The sequence below is a fragment of the Patagioenas fasciata genome, chromosome 12 (assembly GCF_037038585.1).
Source record: "Patagioenas fasciata isolate bPatFas1 chromosome 12, bPatFas1.hap1, whole genome shotgun sequence".
Lineage (NCBI taxonomy): Eukaryota > Metazoa > Chordata > Aves > Columbiformes > Columbidae > Patagioenas > Patagioenas fasciata.
The window spans coordinates 6,086,651-6,112,305 of NC_092531.1; the positions used below are offsets into that span (position 1 = coordinate 6,086,651).

The following is a 25,655-nucleotide window of genomic DNA, read 5'->3' on the forward strand; positions in this document are numbered from 1 at the left end:
ATGGGGACCTTGTACTGGGGACAATGAGGACCCTGAACTAGGGACACTGGGGACCCTGTACGGGGGACACTGGGAGCTCTGTCCTACATCATGGGGACACTGTGCCAGCTATGTGGGGACCCAAAATGGTCACCCTGTGCCAGGGCCATGGGGACCTTGTACTGGGGAGGGTGACGACCCTGTACTGGGGACACTGGGGACTCTGTCCTATGTCATGGGGACACCATGCCCATCATGTGGGGACCCAAAATGGTCACCCTGTGCCATGGGGGACCCTGAGCTGGGGCCTTTAGGACTCTGCACTGGGCACACTGGGGACCGTGTCGTGGGTTGTGGGGACACCATGGGGGGACCCAACATGGCCACCCCATAGGGGACCCTGCACTGGGGACACTGGGGATCCCGTGGGGGGAACCCAACATGGCCACCCCGATCGCGGGGGGTGCCGGGGAGGTGTGGGGCAGGGGGACATGTTGGGGTCCCCACGGGTGACGTCAGCGGCGGCGTTGCCAGGTGACGCGGTGGCGGCCGCGCGTGACGTCAGGGCGCGATGGCCGCGCGCCCGCCCGGCACCATGGCGGCGGGGACAGGGACGGGGCCGGGGACGGGGACACGAACACGGACAGCGACAGCGACAGCCCCGGCACGGCGCCGCTGACATGGTGAGGGGACAGCGGGGACAGCGGGGACCGGGACACCGCCCGGCCCGGCCGGGGGAGCGGAGGCGGGGGGCGGCGGGACGGGGCCTGCTCGGGGCGGGGGGCCGGGCCGGGGCGTCCCTGTGTGTGTCCCCGTGTGTCCCGGCACGGGGCGGGGACGGGGCTGGCGGGGGTGGGCGACCCCCTCGCCATCGGCCGGGGACACCCCGCAGGCGCCATGCGCGGCCCCCCCGCGCTGTCCCCACCCGCTGTCTCCATCCCAGTGTCCTCATCCTACTGTCACCCCCCGCTGTCCCCAACCTGCCGTCCTCATCCCACTGTCCCCATCCCAATGTCCCCATCCCAGTGTCCCCATCCCGCTGTCACCCCCCACTGTCCCCAACCCACTGTCTCCAATCCCAGTGTCCCCGTGCCAATGTCCCCAACTCACTGTCCCCATCCCAGTGTCCCATCCCACTGTCCCCACCCGCTGTCTCCATCCCAGTGTCCCCATCCTACTGTCACCCCCCTGCTGTCCCCAACCTGCCGTCCCCATCCCACTGTCTCCATCCCAATGTCCCCATCCCAGTGTCCCCATCCTACTGTCACTCCACGCTGTCCCCAACCTGCCATCCCCATCCCGCTGTCTCCATCCCAGTGCCCCCATCCCAGTGTCCCCATCCCACTGTCACCCCCCCACTGTCCCCAACCCACTGTCTCCAATCCCAATGTCCCCGTGCCTGGGCTGTGGGGACACAAGCCACTGTCCCCATCCCAGTGTCCCCATCCAGCTGTCCCCATCCCAATGTCCCCATCCAAATGTCCTCATTCCACCGACCTCCAAACACTGTCACCCCACCACTGTTCCCATCCCAGTGGCTGCATGCCACTGCTGTCCCCATCCCACTGTCCCCATCCCACCACTGCCACCATCCTGTCCCCCATCTTGCTCCTTCCATCCCATTCCCCTCATGCTACTGCCCCCCAATCTGCTGCTCCCCCCATCCTGTTCCCCTGCACCTGCTGCCCCCCAAAATGCTGCCCCCACCTGATTCCCCTTCACCCGCTCCCCCCCAACCTGTTCTTCTACCCTGCTGCCCCCCTCTTGCTGCCGCCCCATCCTACTCCCCCCAACCTACTGCTCTCCATCCTGCTGCCCCCCAAAACACTCCCCCCAACCTGCTGCCCCCATCCTAATGGCGCCATCCCACTGTCCTCCCAAAACACTCCCCCCATCCTTGTCCCCCATCCCACTGCCCCTCAAGCTGCTCCCCCCAAATCGTTCCCCACAACCTGCTTCCCAGAACCTGCTGCACCCCAACCTGCTTTCCAGAACCCGCTCCCCCCTAATCTTCTCTCTCCAACCTTCTCCGCCATCCCTCCAGCCCCCCAACCTTCTGCACCCCCTAATCTGCCACCCCAAACCCTCTGCCCCCAGGACCTCAAGGGCCAGTACTGGACGGACGATGACTCCGATGGGGACAATGAGTCCGAGGAGTTCCTGTACGGTGTCCAGGTGAGCGCCACGCATGCCAGCTCCCACGGGTGACATTTGGGGGGCCTGGGGGCCCCCACCCTGCACCCGGTCCCCAGCACGATGCAGGGGGGTGTGACAGTGCTGTGGGTGCTGTGCCGCAGGGGACCTGCGCCGCCGACCTGTACCGGCACCCGCAACTGGACGCCGACATCGAGGCGGTGAAGGAGATCTACAGTGAGAATGCCGTGGCCGTCAGGTGGGTGCTCCCAGTGTCCCCCACCGTGTCACCCTCAGCCACCCGGCTGTGTCACCCCTGGCACCGCACCCACCTCACCCTGTCCCCCTGCCGTGTGTCTCACAGGGAGTACGGGACCATCGATGACGTGGACATTGACCTCCATGTGAACATCAGCTTCCTTGATGTGAGTCCCCAGGGTGTCCCTGTGGCGCTGTCACGGGGAGAGGGGGAAACACGTGCTCGGGGGGGTCCCAAATTTCCCTCCCTGGCTGCTGCGCCAAATCGCGGCTCTCCCTCGACAGGAGGAGGTGGCGACGGCGTGGAAGGTGCTGCGGACGGAGCCCATCGTCCTCCGCCTGCGCTTCTCCCTCTCCCAGTACCTCGATGGCCCCGGTGAGTGGGGATGGGGCAGGACGGTGTCCCCACAGGCCCTCAGGACAGGGACAGTGGTGACACCAGCAGTTTGCCCTCCTCTCTCTCCGCAGAACCGTCCATCGAGGTTTTCCAGCCGTCCAACAAGGAAGGCTTCGGGCTGGGTCTGCAGCTGAAGAAGTAAGAGCTGAAACCCAACGGGTACCCCAGGGTGGGTGGTGGGCGGTGGGGTCCCCATTCTGCCCGTAAACTGGTCAGGTGCCACATGTCCCCAAGCCACCACCTTTTACCTGCCACACAGCCCCATGACAGGCTCACCACCAGTTTTGGGTCGGGGAGAGAAGCAGCTGGGTGGCACAGACCACCCGTGGATGGGGCTTAGTGGGCACCGTGGCACCCATGGGTGCTGGCACCCACGTCAACTCTCTGACAGGATCCTGGGCATGTTCACGTCCCAGCAATGGAAACATCTCAGCAACGATTTCCTGAAGACCCAGCAGGAGAAGCGGCACAGTTGGTTCAAGACGAGTGGCACCATCAAGAAGTTCCGCGCTGGCCTCAGCATCTTCTCCCCCATCCCCAAGTAAGACGCTGACAGTGTCCCCAAGTGACCGACCCACTGTGGGCTGGGGACCTGGTGGCGTGCCTCGGTTTCCCCACTCACCCCTCAGACGCTGCAGCTCCTTACCAAAGCCCAAGGAGGTGAAGGTTCCTCCCAAAAATCAGGCAAAGGATGAATTGAATGACGAAGGAGATTAGGGAACAGTGACAAACTCTGTCCTCGCAGGTCTCCCAGCTTCCCCGTCATCCAAGATTCGGTGCTGAAGGGCAAACTGGGTGTCCCCGAGGCTCGCGCCAACCGCCTGATGAACCGCTCGGTGTCCTGCACCGTGAAGAACCCCAAGGTGGAGGTTTTCGGCTACGCCCCCCCCAGCACCCAGGCAGGTGTCGCCCCCTTCAACATCCTGGTGGGTGCCTCCCCATCGTGGGTTTGCTTTCCTTTCCTCTCCTCTCCCTTCCCGCGTTCTCAGGGCTGCTGTGGGGTCGGATCACTTGTTGGGGGGTCGTGAGACCCCACCTTGGGTTGGGGTGGGGGACACCCCATGGGTTTTAGTCCCCAGTCTGGGACACTGCTGTGGGGTTTTACCTGCCTCTTGCTGCCACCTCCCCACGGTGGCTGTGTCCCCATGATGGTGTTGGCTCGTGGGGGGTCCCACCACGCCGGGGGGGTATTGGGTGTGCCGTGCGGAGCTGGGGATGTGCAGGGGAAAGGGGGTGACGCAGCTGCCTCCCCTCCGGCTCCGTCGTAGGTCGGCGGCCACTGCAAGAACATCCCTACGCTGGAGTACGGCTTCCTCGTCCAGGTGGGCGTGCTGCATCCCACGTGTCCCTGTCCCGCTGCCTGGGGTGACCTCCTGAGCGCCATGTCCCCGGCGGGGCTTGACTCCCACTGTCCTCTCCCTCAGATCATGAAGTACGCGGAGCAGCGCATCCCAACTCTCAACGAGTACTGCGTGGTGTGTGACGAGCAGCACGTCTTCCAGAACGGCTCCATGCTCAAGGTGCGGTGACGAGGACGGGGCGGGCACGGGCTGTCACAGAATCACACAGAGTCACAGAATGCCAGGGGTTGAAGGGACCTGGAAAGCTCATCCAGTGCAATCCCCCCATGGAGCAGGAACACCCAGCTGAGGTTCCACAGGAAGGTGTCCAGGCGGGTTTGAATGTCTGCACAGAAGGAGACTCCACAACCTCCCTGGGCAGCCTGGGCCAGGCTCTGACACCCTCACCCCCAACAAGTTTCTTCTCATACTTAAGTGGAACCTCCTGTGTTCCAGTTTGCACCCATTGCCCCTTGTCCTGTCACTGGTTGTCACCCAGAAGAGCCTGGCTCCATCCTCCTGACACTGCCCCTTTCCATATTGATCCCCATGAATGAGTCCCCCCTCAGTCTCCTCCAAACTGAAGAGCCTCAGCTCCCTCAGCCTTTCCTCATAAGGGAGATGCTCCACTCCCTTCAGCATCTTTGTTGCCCTGTCACCCCGTGTTACCTTCCCTGGCTCCTGTCCCCTCCACAGCCAGCGGTGTGCACCCGGGAGCTCTGCGTCTTCTCCTTCTACACCCTGGGCGTCATGTCGGGCGCAGCGGAGGAGGTGGCCACGGGCGCTGAGGTAGGGGTGCGTGCAGCGGTGACCCCACCGTCACCTCGGGGTGCTGTCCCTTCACCCCGCGCTCCGTGGTGACCTGCTGGTGGTGGTGACCAAGGTGGTTGACCTGCTGGTGGCCATGTGCCGCGCCGCCCTGGAGTCCCCCCGCAAGAGCATCATCTTCGAGCCTTATCCTTCCGTGGTGGACCCCAACGACCCCAAAACACTCGCCTTCAACCCCAAGGTAAGCGCTGGGGGTGCTGGGGGGCAGTGGGGCTGGGAGGCAATGGTGACCCCTCTGATGATGACCTCGGTCCTGCCCCATGTAGAAGAAGAACTATGAGCGGCTGCAGAAGGCTCTGGACAGCGTGATGTCCATCCGGGAGATGACCCAGGTATGCCGGGGGGGCTCCACACCAGGACCCTTTGCCAGAGGTGGCATTTTGGTGCCAATTGCCACCCTCCCACCTGCACCCCCTCTCTCCTCTTCCAGGGCTCCTACCTGGAGATCAAGAAGCAGATGGACAAGCTGGACCCTCTGGCCCATCCCCTCCTGCAGTGGTAAGGCCAAGAGCGCTGCAGCCACATCATTCTGTCCTGTGTCCCCATGTCCTGCACCCCCAGTACAACCCAGTTGGCCCCTCCTGGTTCCTCGTGGGGTGTCAGGACCATCCACCGGCCACGAGGGAGGTTCTGGCACAGCTCCTGGCTTGGGCCCATTCCCAGGAGACCGTGAGACCACCGTGTCTGATCTTCCTCCTCTCCTCTTCCTCTTCCCAAGGATAATTTCCAGCAACAGATCCCACATCGTCAAGCTGCCTCTCAGCAGGGTAAGGGGCCTGGTCCAGCTCCAGGTGGGACGGAGCGTGTGGAATGTGGGATGGAGGTTACGGGAAGCGAGATGGAGCGTATAGGACGCGGGAGATGGGACATGGGAGGAGGGATGCAGGATGTGGAGTGTGTGATGCGGGATGAAGGCTGTGAGATGCGGGATACGGGATGTGGGATGCAGTATGGAGGATTTGGGATGTGGGATGGAGGATGTGGGATGCGGGATGGAGGATGCCGGGTGAGGGATGTGAGGACGCAGGGTGGGAGGCAGAAGGATCTGGGATGCAGGACGCAGCCTTTGGGCTCTGCAGCCTGTGAGACGTGGATATGGGGTAGAGAATGGAGGATGTTTGACGTGGGCTGTGGGATGGAGGACAAGAGATGGGAGATGCCACAGACCGAAGCAGGGCTGGGCTGGGACCGGGCCCGGCTGCCGTGCATGATCTCTGTCTGTCTGTGTGTCCTCTCTCCCCCCGGCGCCGCCTTTGCTCTTCCCGTTCCCCTGGTAGCAGCTGAAGTTCATGCACACCTCCCACCAGTTCCTCCTGCTCAGCAGCCCCCCAGCCAAGGAAGCCCGGTTCCGCACCGCCAAGAAGCTCTATGGCAGCACCTTCGCTTTCCAGTGAGTTCCCGGGGGGCAGCAGGAGCCCCCCAAATGAGCAACATGGGGCTGACGTGGGGCTGTTTTTTTTCCAGTGGCTCCCACATTGAGAACTGGCACTCCATCCTGCGCAACGGGCTGGTCAACGCTTCCTACACCAAACTGCAGGTAAGGACGCTCCTCGGCGCCCGGCAGCGGCTGCGGGGCCGGCAGGGAGGGTGCAGGCAGCTGCCTGCAGAGGCCGGGCTGCCTCCGCCACCCAGACTGTCGGGGTGACCCCGAGTCGCTCACCCCGGTGTTTTCCTGCAAGCTGCATGGAGCAGCCTATGGCAAGGGCATCTATCTCAGCCCCATCTCCAGTATTTCCTTTGGATACTCAGGTAAGAGGCTGCCTGCGTGCCTGGTGCTGCCTGCGCTGCCCGCTCCTGCCTGTGCTCCCATCCCCTCTCCCCGCGTGGGCCCGGGGACGCTCGGCATCGCGCCAGCCGGAGGAGCAGCGTCCCGCGTCCTTCCCACCCAAACCAGCCCCGAGGCTCTCTGGGGATTTAAAAACCCAACGTTTTCTAGGCTCCTGAAGCCACTGCGCCCACTTTTGGGGGGTTCTCAGGGTTCGGGAGTATCCCGAGTGGCCGTCCCCATCTGTGGCATGTGTCCCCGTATGTCCCCATCTCTGCTGGGGTCTGACAGCCGCCACCTGTCTCCTCCGCAGGGATGGGGAAAGGGCAGCACCGGATGCCTTCGAAGGACGAGCTGGTGCAGAGGTACAACCGGATGAACACCATCCCGCAGGTGACAGGCCGGGGGACACCGTGGGACGGGGTGGGACAGGGACACGGCCCCCGCGGGTAACACCAGCTGCTCTCCCTGCAGACCCGCTCCATCCAGTCCCGCTTCCTCCAGAGCCGCAACCTGAATTGCATCGCGCTTTGCGAAGGTGCGGGGACACACTGGGGGGACAGAGAGGGGTGGGGGCATCCTAGGGGGTCTTGGCTTTCCCAGGGAGGGAGGGTTCCCCCCATCCAACAGCCCCTTCCCCTGGCAGTCATCACCTCCAAGGACCTGCAGAAACACGGCAACATCTGGGTCTGCCCCGTCTCGGACCACGTCTGCACCCGCTTCTTCTTTGTGTGAGTCCCCACCGCGCCGGCACCCCCGGGACCCCCCCAGGGACACCCCCTCACCCCCGCTTCTCCCCTTGCAGGTACGAAGATGGCCAAGTGGGAGATGCCAATATCAATACTCAGGACCCCAAAATCCAGAAGGAGATCATGCGTGTGATCGGGACTCAGGTGTACACAAACTGAGCGGCTGCGGGGACCCTCCGGGTGCCGAGTGAAGACCCCCAGTGAGGCTGGGGAAGGACGAGTGGGTTTGGAGCCTCCTGGGCAGGCAGACGGGGCCAGCGCCGGCAGCTCTGCACTGTCCATAAGCATCAAGCCAGCAGCAGGCGGGTTTAGCGGTCCCTTGTCCCCTCCCCGTCCCGTCCCCGGTGTCCCCAACGCCGTGGAGAAGGGGCTGGTGGGGCCGGTGGCCGCCCCTCCTGGCATTGGCAAGTGACGGCGTTTTTATCAAGGACGAGAAACCGAAGCAAAAAACAAACCCGAGAAAAAGAAAAAAAGAGAAAATGATTCTGTGTCGGTGGAGTTAAAGTGTTCGAACCGCCCTGGGGGTGTGGAGGTGGCGGGGGCAGCGAGGTGGCCCCCACTCCTGGGGGTCCCCGCTCGGTTGAGGCTGCAGCAGTGAAATATCAGCCCCAAGGTGCCCGAGGAGGGGACCCAGGGGACACCGGGATCCCTTGGAGGGGCTCAAGGATCCAAGGAGTGACAAAATACCCCAAAGCAGCATTTTGCTGCCCTGGGTGTCATTTTCAACCAGGATTTATAAAGAGAATTAAAAATCGACTTCAAAAACATCCCTGTTTAGGTAGAGTGAGTGGCTGAGACCCAACGGGCTTGTTATACCAGGGGGTGTCACCTCAGCCCTTGGGGGGACCCCAGGCTCCAGCTGTCCCCAAGGCCACCCAAACCCAACCCCACAGCACTCGCCCTGCCAGTTACCCCATTATTTTGCTTCCGTTTGTGGGTTTTTGGGCTTTTCCCCCCTTCTTTAAATACTAAAAAATGAATCCCGATGCTTCACTGCAGCCGCGCGTCACCGGGTTGGGCGCAAAGGGACGTTCACGGGGGACACGGCGGAGGGAACGGCCAAAGTTCCTCCAGTAAAATCCTCCGGAAAAGGGCAATTTTTGGAAGAAAACAAATAAAAAGAGAAGCCCACACTGCTCTCTTGGCTTCACCAAATTCCTGGTGGACACTCTGGGGGACCCGGGTGGTGGGAGGCGGCGGATATTGCTCCAAAGAACCAACCAAGGTGACGATTTTGACAAAATAAGTTTATTTCGCTTCGCTTCGTTTCTGCCGAAACCTCACATTATTTTTTTTTCTCTTATTTTTTTCTCTTTTTTTTCATTTTTTGGCTGAAAAAAAAAAAAATAAAGCCCCAAAAAACCCCCCCCAAACCCGACCGAAAACGCCAAGAACCGCATCGCTTCGCCCTCTGGCGGCGGCGACCGAGGGGTTTGTGTGACAGCGTGAGTCCCCCGCCTGGGCCGCGGGGCTGGGGGAGCCGCCGCACCCCCAAAAACCCCCCTCAATCCCCCTATCCCCAAAACCGAGCCCTTGAGCCCCCCGAAACCGAGCCCTCTAGGAAACCTCTTAACGCCCGAGGTTCTTCTTCTCAACCTTTTAAATTCGTTTGGTTTTTTCTTCTCTTTCTTTCAATTTTTTTTGTGTGTGTGTTTTGTTTTTGTTTTTGTTTTTTTTTTGTTGTTTTTTTCGTCGTCGTTTTTTTTAAATTAATTTATTTATAGATATATTTAAAAAAAGCAATAGTCCTTTGGTCCCTAAACTCTAAGGAATGATATGACTCTGAAACAAGTAATCCTATGTCCCTGTGCCAGTGACAAGCAGGGGAAGCGCGTGTCCCGCTGCCCTGCTCCATGGGATATATATATATATATTTACTTATTTATATATATCTTCTATAAGTCCAACATCCTTTGAGCCTTTTGTTTTCTTTCCCAACGCGGGGAAAATGAAAATCTTGCCGTTTTCTTTTCTTCCTTTCCTTCCAAACAAGCATCCTCCAGGTGAAGCGCCCGAGGCTGGTCCCGTCTCACCAGCTTTGGTTTAAGAATCCGTTTGGAGCCTCTTCTATCCTCGTTTCTCCTGGGAAATCGGTAGCAGCAAATGAGTGCTTTGAATTAAAAAAAAGACACAAAAAAACCCAAGGTAATCGTATCCCGGCTGCCCAGAGCCGCGCTCCCTTCTCCCGGTGAGGGATTCGGTGAGTCCCGGTGGCCAATCTCAGTCCCGGTGTCACATCGCTCTCCTCCTCGCTCTCTCGTTCCCGTTGAGTAACAAACAAGACCGGTTCGGGACAAAAATGTTTCAAAAATAAATCAAAAAAGGAAAGCTACGACCAGAACGGCTCTCTTCTTCGCTGCTCTCTCCTCCTCTTCCTCCTCCTCCAGGACGCGGTGCAAAGAAAGAGAGTTACAGGGTTGGATACTGCACGTGGGGAAGGGGAAAGTCGTCACACCGCGGGACGCCCGACCTGCAAAACAGTGATGGGGCCGTGAGCGGGACCCCCGACCTGCAAAACAGTGATGGGGCCGTGAGCGGGACCCCCGACCTGCAAAACAGCGACGGGGCCGTCGGCGGGACCCCCGACCTGCAAAACAGTGACGGGGTCGTGGGCGGGACCCCCGACCTGCAAAACAGTGACGGGGTCGTGGGCGGGACCCCCGACCTGCAAAACGGCCACGGGGCTGTGAGCGGGACCCCCGGACCTAGCTGGGGAAATGGGACTGGGTCTGGGTGCTGGGATGAAGGAGGGAAGATGGACAGAGGGAGGGGAGGGAGGGAAAGGACAGATGGAGGGACAGAGGAAGGGATGGAGGAAAGAGAGGGAAGGATGGAGGGAAGGACAGAGGGACAGGACAAAAGAAGGGATGGAGGTGATGGATGGATGGAGGGAGAGAGGGGATGGAGGGAAGGACAGAGGGAAGGGATGGAGGAAAGGACGGAGGGAAGGGATGGAGGGAATGAAGGAGGGAAGGACAGAGGGAATGATGGAGGAAAGGGATGGAGGGAAGGACAGATGGGAAGGGACGGAGGAAGTGACAGAGGAAAGGATGGAGGAAAGGGACGGAGGGAAAAAGGGACAGAGAGAAGGGAGGGAGGGACAAAACGATGGAGGAAGGGAAGGGATGGAGGGACTCAATCCCCAGTTTGAACCGCACTTGCAGAGCTCCCGGGCACAGAAACTTCCATACACACTCGAGGACGTTTCTTGGCACCACGTGGCCCCTTTGCTGCCTCGGGCCAGCCCAGGGTCCAGCCACGGGGTCCCCTCCGCCCTCCTCACCTCTCCGCAGCGCAGCAGGGGTCAGTAGGGCCTGTTGGCATCTTTCGGCCGCTTTAGCTGGACTTTTAGCCTCTTCATGCCGATCTGGAAGCCGTTCATGGCCTGAATGGCTGCCTGAGCGCTCGTCGGATTGTCAAAACTGACGAAACCTGGGGACAAGGGACAGGGCGACAGAGGAGATTGTCACCATCAGCAGCCCAAGCTGCTGCTGTGCTTCAAAAATACCAAAATCCCATTGGATGCTCCTGTGGGCAGCTTTGGGTGTAGCCCCAAGGTGATGGGATGATGGCACCTTTGGGGACACCACAGTCTGCAGGGACATCAAGGTGACAGGACCTGTGGGGACACCAGAGGGTCCACAGGGACGCTGGATTGGTCTGCACAGACACTAAGGTGATGGGATTTGTGGGGACACTGGGGTGACAGGGTCTATGAAAGTGACAGGGACACCAAGGTGAGCAGGACTGTGGGGACACTAGGGTCTGTGGGCTCAGGGGACACCTGTGTGACAGGGTCTGCAGATCGATGCTGACACCAGGGCAAAAAGGTTTGGGGACACCAGGGTGACGTGATTTGTGGGGCCACCATGGTGACAAGGGCTACAGGCACACCATGGTGACAAGTCTGGTGGAAGCGGTGGCACTTGGTGATGTGAGCAGATATGGGGGGTGACAAGTGGTGGCCAGTCCTCTCCAGGCTGGGCTGGGGACACAGGGGACAGCAGGAAGGTACGTCCTTCTGTCCTGGCACGGTGTGGGACAAAAACTGCCCTGGGACAGACAGAAGAGTTGATCCAGCACACTGGAGCCCCGGACTGGCACCTCAGAGACAGACAGACCCTCGAGATGGGACATCGGGGACAGACAGACACTCGAGATGGGACATCGGGGACAGCCACCCAGCAGGACTCACCAAAGCACTTGCTCTGGTTGGTGGCACGGTCCACAAAGACTTTGGCAGAGATGACATTGCCGAAAGGCAAGAACATCTGCGTGAGCTCCGCGTCCCCGAACTCCTGGGGCAGGTGATAAATAAACAGGTTACAGCCTTCGGGACCTGGGTGACACACAAAGGACAGCCGGACGTCAGCCGCGAGGCGGGGGACACCCCGGGCGGGGAGCGAGGAGCCGCCGGGTCACCCCCACAACCCCTCACCTTCTCGCTGCTGCTGCGGGATGATGGGCGCTTGCTGGGGGAAGGCTTGGCTGATGGGCGCATAGGCGGCGGGATACGCTGCTGGGAGAGAGAAACGTGGGGCTGAGACCCCCGGGAAGGGTTGGGGATGGGGATGTCCCTGTTGTCACCCTCCATGGAGGTGGCTCTCCTGCCCCTGGGGCTGCTGGCTCTGTCCCTCCCACCCCTGCAAGGCCCCAGCCTCCCAAAACCCATGGATGCAGGAAGGGCTCTCCCAGGAGTGTTGGCAGCACAGCCTCAAGGTTGAGAAAATCCAGCACTTTTGGTTGAGAAAAACAAATTTAGGGTGCAAAACTTGATTTTCTATTGCAAAGCTGAAAATGGCTGTTAGCGCTCCTAATTAAACAAAGCTCCTGCCAGGGGACGGCACCGTGCTCACCACGCTAATCTGTGCCCCAGTCCTGTGGTTCGACCCCAAAGTGATGTTCACTTCCCCCCCCCGAAAAATAAGAGTGAGGAGCAAAGAGGGGAGAGAGGGAAGAAGGTGCAAAGCGAAGCTGGAGACCTGCATAGTGCTGCATGCCCGCGTAGGCTTGCTGGAGGGGATCCGCCACCGTGGGGCTTTGAGCTGGGAAGAGAAAAGACGGGAGGAGGAAAATCAGGAGGAGAAACGCGGGGACGAGGGAGGGCGCCGCTGTGGGGGCGCAGAGCTGCTCCCCCAGTTTCATTCCGCGGGAGCTGAGCGCATCGGCGATGCTACGAGAGGAGGGATTTCAATGGGGAGCCTGCTGCGCGCTCCCAGCCCCAATGTGGGCTTGGGGGACCCCCCGGGGGGCTGCGAGGAGGGTTACCTGGGTAGGGGTGGATGCCGTTGGTGTAGATGGGCTCGGAGGCGGGCTGCCCGTTGCTCTGCGGCGGCAGCGGGCTGAAGCCATTCACCCCGATGGGCGCCGCGATGCTGGGCACCGGCGCCGTGCTGATGCCGGGGGGGGTGCTCGTACCTGCGGGATGGGGGGGTGTCAGCGCTGGAAACACCCCCTGTGAGGACGGTGAGCGGGATGGGGGGCAAACAGAGGGGGTGGTACCTGAAGAGGGGGTGAGGGGGGCGGCCACCAGCCCGCTGACGTTGAAGGCGGCCATCTGCTGCATCTGGGCGGCGGCGATGGCGGCCATGGGGTTCAGGCAGGTCCCCTGCGCCGCCGCCATCAGGGCCGCCTGCTGCTGCATGATCTGAAGGGGAAAAAACAGGGGAAAACACAGGGGAAAAGGGGAAAGGGAGCAAGAGGCGGGGAGGATAAATCAGCACCTGCGCTCCAAGGGATGAACGCCACCCGCTGCCGGACGCGGGGACAGGACGAGGTGACAGTAAAATGTTTGGGATGGATGCAGCCTCCAGCCATGCCACCCCCACCTCGGGGGGTGAATCCCTCTGTTGTGTCCCCAAATTGGGACAAACCAACACTGACTGGCAGTGCTACAATCCCACAGGGGCTTTCACAGGCAAAACCAGCTTCCCCCCAAACACGGGGCTCCCCAAACCCCCCAGGTCCCGGCCGCGCCGGCTCCTACCGCTTGCGTGTAGGCCCCGTAGGCGCCGAACTGGATGGTCATGGGGTTGAAGATGCCCAGCTGCCCGGCCATCTGATGCATCCGCCGCAGGGTCCTCTCCTTATCCGTGTCCGCAAACTTCACCACCAGGCTGGACGAGGCGCCCTGAGATGCGGGGGAAGATGAGGCTGATGGGGGCACCCCAAATGTCCCCCCGTTCCAGGGAGGGACGCACTGGCTCTCAGCAACCGCAGCATCCTTGGCCCTGGGGATGCTGCCGGTTTGGCAGCAGCGACCAGCAATCGATGCAAGGTTTAATTATAGCTGTTTTTTCTCCCCGGCGGCGGCTCCCTGACCTCTGTTTCCTTTTCCCCCTCCTTGTTCACAATTCTGACCTTCAACGTTAATTAAGCAGCCCCTTTCTCCAGTGCGGGGGGAATTAGCCCTGTGCACCAACCCTGGCGAGGACGAACCTCGGGGTGATACAGCCAACAAATTGCCGGGCTGCAGGATTTTGATCCAATTAGAGGATCAAATTAGCCGGTGATTGGATTAGGCGGGCAGCACGGGGTTGCGCGGGGCAGGGCCTGGCACTCACCGGCATGGTCTGGCTGCCGTGCAGGCTGGTGATGGCCGCCTGCGCCTCGGCGTGGCTGCCGTACTTCACAAAGGCACAACCTGAGGGCAGAGAGGGGACGTGGGAGAGTTTGGATTCGGCTGCTGCGGCACCCAGCGCTGCCCGAACGGCCGTTACCACATCCCCGTGGGTGCCGGTGGCCACAGGGTGCTCCCCCAGCTCCCCAAAACCCACCTTTGCTGGCTCCGTCGGGGCCTCGCAGGATGGTGCACTCCTCGATCTGGCCAAAGGGCTCAAAGAGGCGCCGGACGTCGTCCTCGCTCTGCTGCTTCCCCAGCATCCCCACAAAGAGCTTCCTGTCTTCTGAAAACAAAACCGAGCCGGTCGGAGAGCGGGATGTCCCCCACCGGCCCCGGTTTGCGAGCGGCGTGGGGACGGGAAGGAGGGAGCGGTGCTGCTCCGGCGGCAAGCGCACGGGGTTCATCACCTCCATCCTACAAAACGCTCAGGGTGGGAGAACCTCTCCCACAGGGAAATCGCTTGGGAAGAGCCGGTTCCCTCTTCAGGGACCGGAGCTGGGGATTTTCCCAGGTCTGGAGGAACCGGCTCCCCCGGCAAACAAAGGGAGCCCGCAAAAAACAGCGGCGATCGCCTCGGTACGATCGACTCGCAGAATAACCCGCAGCCTCCGGCCGTGCCCAGGGGACATAAATAACCCCAACACGAGAGAAGGGAGAGTAAATAATGAGAATTTCATGATTATTACCAGCATCTGTCTTGCGCGGCTGCGCGCTCCTGCCGCGCGCTAATGGCATTTGACAAAGAAAATAAGGTGCCCCTGTCAGGAGTGTTGCCGGGGAAATAAATAAATAATGGCAGGAGACGATTAATGCTCTGTCCGTTAAGGTACCGGGAAAATTAGTTAAGGGAATAGGGCTGGTGTGTTGTCTAGTTAAACATAAACCATCTCCCGGCGCAGGCGGCCGGGGGAGCGGGTTTGGCGGGTGAGCGTCGCCTCCCGGGCCAGGGCGCCGGAGCCGGGCGCCCGAGCTCGCCCATCGATTTTTAATCCTTCACCAATTACGCTCAGTAAGTGGGTAATTTATTTGCTGGGTCCCTCCGGGACGTGCCAGGACCGGCTTGCGCCGTGTTGAATAACGTGTTTGGAAAAGGGGGATATTCACCCCGGCCGAGCACACGCGGCCCCGTGAGGTGCTGCACGTCCTGGCAGCACCAGCGGTTTGATCCGATTCCTCCAGTTTCACCCAAATTATCGCCTCAGCCTGGAGATGCCGCAGCCTTGCGGGCAGCAAATGCCCACGGGGAATTTGGAGGGCTCAGGCCATGTGCGGCCAACTCCTGCACCCCAATGCGCCGGGGTCCCCACAGGCAGCGTTGGGAGGGTAATTAGGTTCTTTGGTTGACGAAGGGGCTGGCGGAGAGCGGCTTGGCAGGCGCTCTGCCCGGTGTGACGGCAGGATGCTATTGGGGTGACATCGGGACTTTCTTGGCGTGACGTCATGACGTTGTGAGCATGACGTCACGACATTCTCAGAATGACATCACGACATTCTGAGCACGATGTCACGCCCGGCCGGGCAGGGGGAGTTGCCGCCACCTTTGCTCTGTGCTCACGTTCAGGTGCCACCGGCGCAGGCAGCTCCTTGTCTCCGCAAACCAACCTCCCCACCGCAGCCCTCACGATGCCACCATGTCCCCCATTACCCCTCGGGTGGCCCTGCACCCCCTGCCCACACGAGGCGTCCGGGGAAGGGGGGACCTACCTCCTCGGCCCTCACTGTCGGCCGGCTTCACCTGGATGGGGCGGTTCATCTGCAACACACAAGCGGGAGGCGGGTCAGAGCTGGTCCCGCACCCCCACCAGACCCTTTCCGTGGGGAGCAAGGGGTACCCGGTGCCGCCACCGGCCGCCCCCTCGACTGCAAAGGGCTGCAGAGGCAGCAGCAGTGCCCGGCCAGCCCCAGCCCTTCCGGCAGCATCACCATCGCTCTCCTTTTTTCCCGATTCTCACCCAATTTCGGCCTCCTGCCATGCGTGTGTACCTGCAGGCGTGAGACGCGTGTGCAGCAGGACACGCCAGGCCGGCGCTGACGTCTCTGGCCTGCTGCCCCACAGAGCCATTTCTCCTCCTCTCTCCCCCTCCTTTTTTCCCCTCTTTTAGCCGAAAAACGCTACAATTATGGCCGTTTCCACGGCAACAAGCGTGCTTCCCCCCGCGATGCTGCGGCGCCCGAGCCATGTGCTCGATGGGGTCGTCACGGCAACGGCGGGATGTCACGCATGACGGGGCGGGTGTGCGCGCACAGGGACACGGGGACACGCGCGGGCGTGGACCCACACCCTGGGGTGACTTCTGCGCACCCCCAAATTTAGGGGGTGGGGGGGGGTGGCGCCAGTTTCCAGCCCCCCTCGCTCCAGGGTGAGGATGAGGATGGTGAAGGAAGAAGAGGAGGGAGGTTTCCACAGCAACTGCCTCGTCTCCAGGGAAACGCGGGGAGAAATGTCAGCGCCGAGCCAGGGATGCTCTGGGGAGGGGACCAGGTCCTCAGGAGCCGGGAGGTGACACCGAGGGACATGGGGCCACCTGCCCGCCCTCGCGTCACCCATCGTGTCACCCAAACATCCACCCCAACCGCTGCGCCGGGGCAGGAACCAGCTCAGCCCAAACCCAGCACGGAGATGCCTGGGATCAACATCCCCCTTCTCTTGTCGTGACCAGGAGGAGGGACTCTGTTTTTTGGGGGGATGCTGCACCCCTCTCCGCAAACCCACCAGTCCCATTTGCCAGCGTGATGGCCTTTGATGGAATAAATTTCCCGTGCCCGCTGCTGTATGTTTAATGTAATAAACCCGGCGAGGATGATTTAGAATAACATTTACGGAGCCGCAGAGTGTCATTTTGATGTGTCTCCCGTCTCCGCTCGCCGGTTATTAAACCGTATTGATTCTCCGGGAGCAGCTGATGTTTATAAATGTCAGGCCTCGGGGACCGGCTAACCTACCCTGGGGAGAAACCGCTCTGGCCTCCGGACACCCCAAAACAGGGGTTTTGGCACCCCGGCATCACCCCACGCCCACACCAGGGTGTTCGGTGCCCACACAGTCACCCACCCCCTAATTCACACCCATGTCCCCCACACACATCCTTGCGTGCCCCAGGGTCACAGGAGACCCTGTCGGGGGTGTCCCAGCACCCACGGGTGCCCCACAGAGCCCCACAGCCAAACCACCCGGGTGCTACAGACCCAGGGGTCACTGCCAGTTGCCAAACCACCTCGGGCACTGGCACCCAAATTGGGAGTACCCAATGGGGCACTGAGGCGAGCCAGCCCCAGAGGACAGGGTCACTTCTGGCCATCGCTCCTTCCTCGGTGTCACCCTCCTCCTCCTCGCACCCAACAGCTGGAGGAGCCAACAAACCACCATGCATCCGAATGAGCTGAGACGGAGGCGCCAGGTGACGCGGGTGCCCACGGGAGCCTGGTGTCCCCATCACCCTGGGGGTCCCCAGGCAGCCAACACCCGCTGCAGGGAAACACGCGCTGGGGTACAGGCAGCCACCCATCGCAGGAACACCCTGCCAAGCCCTGGGGGACATGAGATGGCCTGGGGACAGTCACACTGCTCCACAACCACCCTGCACACACAAACACATGTCCCATACAGCCCCACAGCATCTGCCACCCACCCCCCCGCACAAAAGCACACCTACACAGCCGCACACTCGCACCCACACACAGCCGCGCACGCACTCCAGCACGACTGCACACCCAGCCCCGGGTACGCCCGCACACAACACCCTGACACCTGCACACTGTCCTCACACCCACACACCCGCACAGCACCCATGGCTGAACACTCCGCACCACCACGGGGACACAACCATGGGCGCACAGTCGGCACCGCCACCCCTGCTGGGCAGGGACATGACGCCCCTTGCCTCAGTTTCCCCATTGTGGCCGCAGGAGCCACAGGGTGGGCACCCAACAGCCCTGTGCGGACACATGGACACCACCACCCACAAACACCCGGCCAGCCCCCCCACCAGGCCCTGACAATGTGGGTGCCCACGCAACACTCGTACACACACACACCCGGGGTGCAGATACACCCTCTTCACCTACACACCCACCACCACCCAGGGTGCACCCACACACCCCTGCCAGCCCCCCCAGCACAGCCCCACGCACACCTGTGAGCAGACACACAGACCCAGGATGGAAAAACACACCCTGCAGCCAACACACAACCACACAACCCGGCCCCGGGTGCACATACACCCTCTTCACCCACACGGGCGTGTGCACACCCCAGACCTGCTGGCAAATACACCCTGCTCAACAACACACGGCAGCCTGGGGTGCACAGACACCCCCCTGCCAACACCCCCCACCCCTGGGTGCAGATCCACCCTCCTCAGCAGCACCCCATCACCCGTGGGTGCAGATCCACCCTCCTCAGCAACACCCCCACCCGTGGGTGCAGGTGCACCCTCCTCACCGACACAGACATTCACACCCCCATCCCTGCGTGCAAATAACCCCCCTCGCCAACACCCCCTCACTCCTGCGTGCAGATACACCCTCTTCAGCAACACCCCGCATCCCTGGGTGTGGATACACCCCCTCACCATCACGCAAACCCCCCCGCAGTGCAGACCCCCGCACCCCGCGGACGCCCCGGGCCGGGCCGAGCCGCGGCAGACAAAGGCGGGGCCCTACCTCGATGCAGAGGATCTTGGACCCGGCGGGTACCCACAGCACGGGCGGCCGCGGCCCCGGCGCCGGCACCTGCGGCAGCTGCATGACCGGCCCGGCCCGGCTCGGCTCGGCTGCTGTTCGGTTCGGTTCGGTTCGGCTCCGGCTCCACCCGAGGCGGTTCGGCTCGGTCCGGCCCGACTCGGCTGGGCTCGGCTCGCGCAGCGGCGCGCGGGGGGCGGGGCCGGGGGGCGGAGCGGCCGCAGCCGAGCCGGGCCGAGCCGGGCCGGGCCGAGCCGAGGGGCGGGGCTTGCGGAGGGACACGCCCCCTCCAGCGGGTGGACACGCCCCCCCCCGCGCCCCGCTTTCAGGCGGGGCCTGGATAGGATGTGGGGACTCGGAGCACGGAGTGGGGGGCTCAGCACAGCTATAGGGGTGAGCACAGATAGGGGTGTGTGCACAGATACAGGGGTGAGCACAGCTATAGTGGTGTGCACAGCTATACGGGGGTGAGCACAGCTATAGGGGTGAGCACAGCTATAGTGGTGTGCACAGCTATAGGGGGGTGAGCACAGCTACAGGGGTGAGCACAGCTATAGTGGTGTGCACAGCTCTAGGGGGGGTGAGCACAGCTCTAGGGGTGAGCACAGCTATAGGTGTGAGCACAGCTATAGGGGTGAGCACAGCTATAGGAGTGTGTGCACAGATACAGGGGTGAGCACAGCTATAGTGGTGTGCACAGCTATAGGGGGGTGAGCACAGCTATAGAGTGTGTGCACAGATACAGGGGTGAGCACAGCTATAGCGGTGTGCACAGCTATAGGGGGGTGAGCACAGCTATAGGAGTGTGTGCACAGATACAGGGGTGAGCACAGCTATAGTGGTGTGCACAGATACAGGGGTGAGCACAGCTATAGTGGTGTGCACAGCTCTAGGGGGGTGAGCACAGCTATAGGAGTGTGTGCACAGCTTTAGGGGTGAGCACAGCTATAGCGGTGTGCACAGCTCTAGGGGGGTGAGCACAGCTATAGGAGTGTGTGCACAGATATAGGAGTGAGCACAGCTATAGTGGTGTGCACAGCTCTAGGGGGGTGAGCACAACTATAGGAGTGTGTGCACAGCTTTAGGGGTAAGCACAGCTATAGGGGTGTGAGTACAGCTATAGGGGTGTGAGTACAGCTATAGGGGTGTGAGTACAGCTATAGGGGTGTGTGCACAGCTATAGGGGTGAGCACAGCTATAGGAGCGTGCACAGCTATAGGGGTGACCACAGATATAGGACTGTGAGCACAGATATAGGTGTGTGTGCAGAGCTAAAGGGCTGTGCACAGTTATAGGGGTGTGCATAAATACAGGGGTGTGCACAGCTATAGGGGTGTGAGCACAGCTATAGGGGTGTGCACAAATACAAGGGTATGAGCACAGCTATAGGGGTGTCCACAGCTATAGGGGTGTGCACAGCTATAGGGGTGTGCATAAATATAGGGATATGAGCATGGTTATAGGGGTGTGCACAAATATAGGGGTATGAGCACAGCTATAGGGGTGTCCACAGCTATAGGGGTGTGCAGAAATATAGGGATATGAGCATGGTTATAGGGGTGTGCACAGGTATAGGGGTGAGCACAAATATAGGGGTGTGAGCACAGCCATAGGGGTATAAGGGTGTGCACAAATATAGGGGTGAGCACAGCTATAGGGGTGTGTGCACAGCTATAGGGGTGTGCACTGCTATAGGGGTGAGCACAGCTAGACAGTGCGCACAAGCACAGAGGGGTGTGCACAGCTACTGAGGTGTGAGCATAGCTATAGGGGTGTGAGCATAGCTATTGAGAGTGTGCACAAGCACGGAGGGGAGTGCAAGGCTATAGGGGTGTGCACAAGCACAGAGGAGTGAGCACACAGGGGTGTGAGCACAAGCACGGGCTGTGCACACACCAGGGAGCTGCAGCTGTGCCCCCGAGCCATGCACACTCACACCCACGTGCAGGTGTGTGCTTGCACACGTGCACCCCTGTGCACAACCCTTGCCGGCGTGCAGGGTGAGGAGGGATCAGCTCCAGCAGCCAGACGGCTCACACATGCGTGTGCAAACACACAGGGGTGTGCGATGAGAAGGGGACACAGGAAAGCCTATGCCCTGACCCTGCGCCTCTTTAGGCTGCCAAAGCGGGCTGTTAACTCTTAAACCTACTGATGCACAGCACCCCCACTGAGAGCGCGGCTCAGGAAGCCGTGTCCCTGCGAACTTCCCCCCCCGCCGCATCAGCTCCACGCACCCGATGCAGGGATTGATATTTACGGGCCCCGGCGCTTTCCCCAGCCAACCAGCGGCCCTATTGATTTTTATTTAGGCGAATAATTAAATATTTATTTTCACTTTGTTAAGCTCGGGAGGTCGGAGCCCACAGAAAGCACAACAGCACGCGGGAGGCAGGAAAATCAATGCCTCGGTTTGCGGCCGCTGGAGCAGCTCCTGCACCCGCAGCCTGAGCAGGTGTCACCGTCCCCCCCCCCAGCTCACCCCAACCCCCCAGTGTCACTTACCCCTGGCAGCGTCTTCTGCTCGTGCAGGGCGCTCTGCGCCTTCAGGGCCGAGTCGCGGGCGCAGTAGGTGAGGAAGGCACAGCCTGTGGAGACGGGGAGACGGGGTCAGTGTCCGGCCTGGCACTGCCGCAAAGCCTGGGCATGCCGAGAGCTGGCAGTACGGCTAATATTGCACTGGGGTGTCTTGGCACTCTGGCACCCAGCAGCGCCCTGGTACTGTGGCATCCAGCACCCTGGTACTGTGGCATCTGGTATCCTGGCACCCTAACAGCCAGCGCCCCAACATCCTGGCACCATTGCATGCAGGAACTTGGCGCTGTGGCATGAAGCACCGGGGCACCCTGACATCCAGCACACTGGCACCATTGCATCCAGCACCCTAGCACCATGGCATCCAGCACCCTGGCACCCAGCACCCTGGTATCCTGGTAATCTGACACCCAGCACCATGGCACCCACCACCGTGGCATCATTGCATCCAGCACCCTAGCACCATGGCATCCAGCACCATGGCACGATGGCATCCAGCACCCTGGCACCCCACACCACAGCATCCTGGCACCCTGGCACTCCAACACCCAGCACCATGGGATCCTGGCACACAGCATTCTGGCATGCTGGCATCCAGCACCCTGGCACCATGGCATCCTGGCATCCAGCACCCTGGCACCGTTGCATCCAGCACCCTGGCACCCAGCACCACAGCATCATGGCACCCTGGCACCATGGCATCCAGCACCCTGGCACCCAGAACCACAGCATCCTGGCACCCAGCACCCTGGTATCCTGGCACCCTGGCACTCTGACACCCAGCACTGTGGCACCATGGCACCCAGCATGCTGGCACCATTGCATCCAGCACCCTAGCACCATGGCATCCAGCACCCTGGCACCCAGCACCCTGGTACCCTGGCACTCTGACACCCAGCACCATGGCATCCTGGTACCCAGCATTCTGGCATGCTGAAACCCCGGCCATGCACCATGGTACCATGGCACCCTGACATCCAGCACCCTGGCACTCTGATACACCATGGCACCATGGTACTCTGACACCATTGCATCCAGCACCCTGGCACTATGGCACCCAGCACCCTGGCACCCCACACCACAGCATCCTGGCACCCTGGCACTCCGACACCAAGCATCATGGCATCCTGGCACCCAGCATTCTGGCATGCTGGCATCCAACACCCTGGCACCACGGCATCCTGGCATCCAGCACCCTGGCACCCAACGCCCTGGCACCATGGCATCCAGGAACCTGGCACCATGGCATCCAGCACCATGACATCCAGCATCCTGGCACCCATCACCCCAGCACCCAAGTGGGCACTGCTGCCAGCTTGGCCCTAAAAGGAGGCGGGAGATCTCAATCCAAAAGAGACAAGGGAGCAGGCAGATGAAGGAAGGAGCGAGGCAAGAGCAGGCAGCGAGCCTGGCAGTGCGTGGGCAGCGGCGCTTCGGCCCTGAGCTCCAGCGAACGCCGCAGCCGAAGCCCCTTGGGAAGCGGATCTTCAGGTGCCGAGGCCGCGCATCCCAGTTTGCTGCCACGCTTCTCCTCGGGACGACACTCGCATGGCGAAGGCAACTCCGGCTCCTCCAACATCGCGGCGCTTCAGGAATCGGGAATACGCCTGGGGCGAGGTTTTCCCACGCTGACTCACGCTGCCAAGCCGCTCGCTCGCCTGGAGCTGCTGGTGACAAACGAGCCCCAGGGACAGGGTCCGGTCCTCTCCTCTCCATCTCTCCCATTGCTGCGGGAGCGCCCCGAGTCCCTGCGCTGGCACCGTGCTGCTCCCTCCCTGAGGGCTCCCCCCCGATTTGCTGGGGTCACATCCAAAAGCGTCTGAAAGTGATATTAAAACAGCAGCAAAACAGTTTCCCTTCAACAAAGTAAATATTTAATGAATAAAATTGACATTGATGCATTTTTAATATTGGCACAATTAAATTCGCCAGCTGATTAAGTATTAATAACTCTTAATAAGTACAATCAGCATGCCTGGGAGGAGAGGGAGCGCGGCAGCGGGGTGGGGGGACACCGAGGGATGGGGCCCCTCGCCTGCCTTGTCGGGGACATGATGTTGGGGACATCTGCCCTTGCGGGGAGCAAGGAAAGATCCCCCCCAGTTAAACATCAGCCCCGCTGCAGGTGGAAAGGAGAGGTCAGCGCAGCAGCTCACGTCAGTCCTGGTGCCATTTCCAGTGTTTACCATCCGTAATCAAGTTGGCTTCCTCCTCTTTGCTCTGTTTTTTTCTCCCGTTTTGTTTTCCCTGCAGGCGACAATGTGGCCGGTGCCTGGGCGTTCCAGAGTCCGGAGGGCTGGCGCGGGAGCGATCCCGCTCCGGAGGCTCACCAGGAAGGAGGATGATGTTCGAATTAGAGGAGCATCCACAATTAAATCGAGCATCTGGGCCGCAGCGGTTGAAGCCTGCGCTGGAGCGAGCACCGAGGGGCCCGGCGAGGCGCGAATCCCATGGATCAGGGTGCGCAAACGGCTTCAGAGGCGCCAGGAGATATTTTGAAGGCCGCGATGCTGAGAACGAAGGAGTCTGCTCATCTGCCCCATGGCCAAAGGGCACTGATGCGGCAGCATCCGTAAGCGCCAAATTTTGGCTTCCCCGAAAGTCCCAGTGAAGCAGGCTATGCCCGTGGCTTGGTGACAGCGTGTGGAGGGGCGCGAGGTCCCGTCCGGGTGACACTCGTGGTGTCCTGATCCCTCTTCGGCACCACAGACCCCCAGCTCACGGGCGGCAGGTTCCACAAAGACCTTGGTGGTGCTCGGGGTGCTGGGTGCTCTGCCCCCCGCAGGTGTCAGCAGCCTGGGGCACAGCACAGGTGGGTGCGCCGTCCATAGTGGGTGCCGGTATCTCAGGTAGGAGCCTCCATTCCAAGGGTGCTCCAACGCCAGGGGTGCCCCAAACTCATGTGGGTGCCCCAAGGCCAGACAAGTGCCCGCAACCCAAGCACGTGCCCTGAACAGCCATCCAGACAGCAGCTCCCAGCCCCACGTCGGTGCCTTCACCTCAGGTGTGTGTCTCCATCCCATGGGTACATCCACCTTCAACCGCCTCAGGGGCCCCCCTATCTTAGGGGTGCCCCACCTTAGGTGCATCCCAGCTCAGATGTAAGCTCCCTCAGGGGTGCTCCATGTCAGGATGCCCCAGGGTGCCCCCACATCAGAGGTGCCCCACACCAGGGTGACCCAGCTCAGGGGTTCCTCCATCTCAGGGTGCCCCACCTCAAGGGTGCCCCCAATTCAAAAGGCACCTTCACCAGAGGTATCCCCACCCAGTCTGGGGCACCCCACCTCATGGGTAACCTCCAGATCGGACGTATCTCAACTCAGAGGTGCCTCATACTTGGGTGTCCCATCTCACGAGTACACCCAGATGAGGGATGTCCCACCTCAGGGTGTCCCACCTCTGGGGTGCCTCACCTCAGGGTGCAGCACCTCAGGGGTGCCCCATACCTGGGTTACCACCTCAGGGGTTCCCCACCTGAGGGTGTCCCATACCTGGGTCCACCATCTCAGAGCATCCCATCTCAGGGGTTCCCCCAACTTAGGGGTCCCCCCATCTCAGGGGGTCCCATACCTGGGTTCCCACCTCAGGGGTTCCCCATCTGGGGGTGTCCTATGCCTAAGTGCACTATCTCAGGGGATCCCATCTCAAGGGTTCCCCCACCTCAGGGTGTCCCATACCTGGGTCCACCATCTCAGACATCCCATTTCAGGGGTACCCACACCTTAGGGGTCCCCCCACCTCAGGGTGTCCCATACCTGGGTGAACCATCTCAGGGGGTCCCATCTCAGGGGTTCCCCCACCTCAGGGGGTCCCACCACAGGGGCTCTGCCACCTCAGGGTGTCCCATACCTGGGTGCACCATCTCAGACATCCCATCTCAGGGGTCCCCCCACCTCAGGGGTCCTCCCACCTCAAGGGGTCCCACCTCGTGGGTACCCCAGCCTTTGGGGTTCCCATCTCCACCCCCTGCCCGCTGTGCCCCGCCGGCGGGCGCAGGGCCCCCCGTACCTTTGTGCATGCCGGTGAAGCGATCCTTGAGCACGGTGAGCTCGTAGATGCGGCCGAACTCCTCGAAGAGCGGCTTGAGGTCGCTCTCCTCCAGGTTCCGCGGGATCTGCCCCACGAACAGCTTGATGGCGTCGTGATCCTTCATGGCGATGGCGCCGGGCGGGCGGCTCAGCCCGTTCACCCGGCCGCTGTTCGCGGTGCTGAACGCCGCCCCCGCCTCCGCCGCCGCCGCCACGCCGCTGCCCGCCGCGGCCATGGCCCCGCTCCGCCGCCGCCGCCGCCGCTGCGGGAGGCGCCCGCCGCCCCGCCCCGCCCCGCCCCGCCCCGCTCGGCGCCGCTCGGAACCGCTCGGAACCGCTCG

At 61.5% G+C, this 25,655-nt stretch overlaps 2 protein-coding genes across 11 annotated transcripts; one reads left to right on the forward strand and one right to left on the reverse strand.

Moving 5' to 3' along the window:
- Positions 1-553: 553 nt before the first annotated feature.
- PARP6 (poly(ADP-ribose) polymerase family member 6) lies at positions 554-8,216 on the forward strand. Of its 5 annotated transcripts, none has more exons than XM_065846973.2 (22): positions 554-662; positions 2,077-2,154; positions 2,277-2,371; positions 2,477-2,537; positions 2,656-2,746; positions 2,839-2,905; positions 3,159-3,308; positions 3,513-3,693; positions 4,036-4,089; positions 4,192-4,287; positions 4,804-4,896; positions 4,991-5,116; positions 5,202-5,267; positions 5,366-5,433; positions 5,654-5,702; positions 6,213-6,325; positions 6,400-6,472; positions 6,615-6,684; positions 7,014-7,093; positions 7,175-7,238; positions 7,347-7,431; positions 7,506-8,216. In XM_065846973.2, the coding sequence occupies exons 1-22, from the start codon at positions 660-662 to the stop codon at positions 7,606-7,608; spliced, it is 1,866 nt and encodes a 621-aa protein (XP_065703045.1). In that variant the 5' UTR covers positions 554-659; the 3' UTR covers positions 7,609-8,216. The 5 variants fall into 5 exon arrangements, 4 of the variants coding, with proteins under 4 accessions (XP_065703045.1, XP_065703046.1, XP_065703047.1 ...); XM_065846974.2 differs by having other exon boundaries at positions 6,216-6,325; XM_065846975.2 differs by having other exon boundaries at positions 3,513-3,666.
- Positions 8,217-8,675: 459 nt separating this feature from the next.
- CELF6 (CUGBP Elav-like family member 6) lies at positions 8,676-25,550 on the reverse strand. Of its 6 annotated transcripts, none has more exons than XM_065846977.2 (13): positions 25,295-25,550; positions 21,257-21,339; positions 15,776-15,824; positions 14,226-14,354; positions 14,013-14,092; positions 13,436-13,579; positions 12,952-13,096; positions 12,718-12,867; positions 12,432-12,494; positions 11,888-11,968; positions 11,645-11,788; positions 10,733-10,881; positions 8,676-9,919 (listed from the first exon to the last, which is right to left on the reverse strand). In XM_065846977.2, exons 1-12 carry the CDS (start codon positions 25,548-25,550, stop codon positions 10,754-10,756), a joined length of 1,452 nt encoding a protein of 483 aa, XP_065703049.1. In that variant the 3' UTR covers positions 8,676-9,919; positions 10,733-10,753. The 6 variants fall into 6 exon arrangements, with proteins under 6 accessions (XP_065703049.1, XP_065703051.1, XP_065703050.1 ...); XM_065846979.2 differs by having other exon boundaries at positions 14,226-14,351; positions 25,295-25,533; XM_065846978.2 differs by having other exon boundaries at positions 11,888-11,965; positions 25,295-25,531.
- Between the last annotated feature and the right edge of the window lie 105 nt (positions 25,551-25,655).

Coding starts and splice junctions, on each gene's coding strand:
- PARP6 (XM_065846973.2), top strand. Junction 5,434..5,653: donor GCCCATCCCCTCCTGCAGTG/GTAAGGCCAAGA, acceptor CCTCTTCCCAAG/GATAATTTCCAGCAACAGAT. Junction 7,432..7,505: donor TGCACCCGCTTCTTCTTTGT/GTGAGTCCCCAC, acceptor CTCCCCTTGCAG/GTACGAAGATGGCCAAGTGG.
- CELF6 (XM_065846977.2), bottom strand. CDS start 25,550: ATGGCCGCGGCGGGCAGCGGCGTGGCGGCGGCGGCGGAGGCGGGGGCG. Junction 15,825..21,256: donor AGCAGAAGACGCTGCCAGGG/GTAAGTGACACT, acceptor TGTGTGTTGCAG/ATGAACCGCCCCATCCAGGT. Junction 10,882..11,644: donor CAACCAGAGCAAGTGCTTTG/GTGAGTCCTGCT, acceptor CCTTGTCCCCAG/GTTTCGTCAGTTTTGACAAT.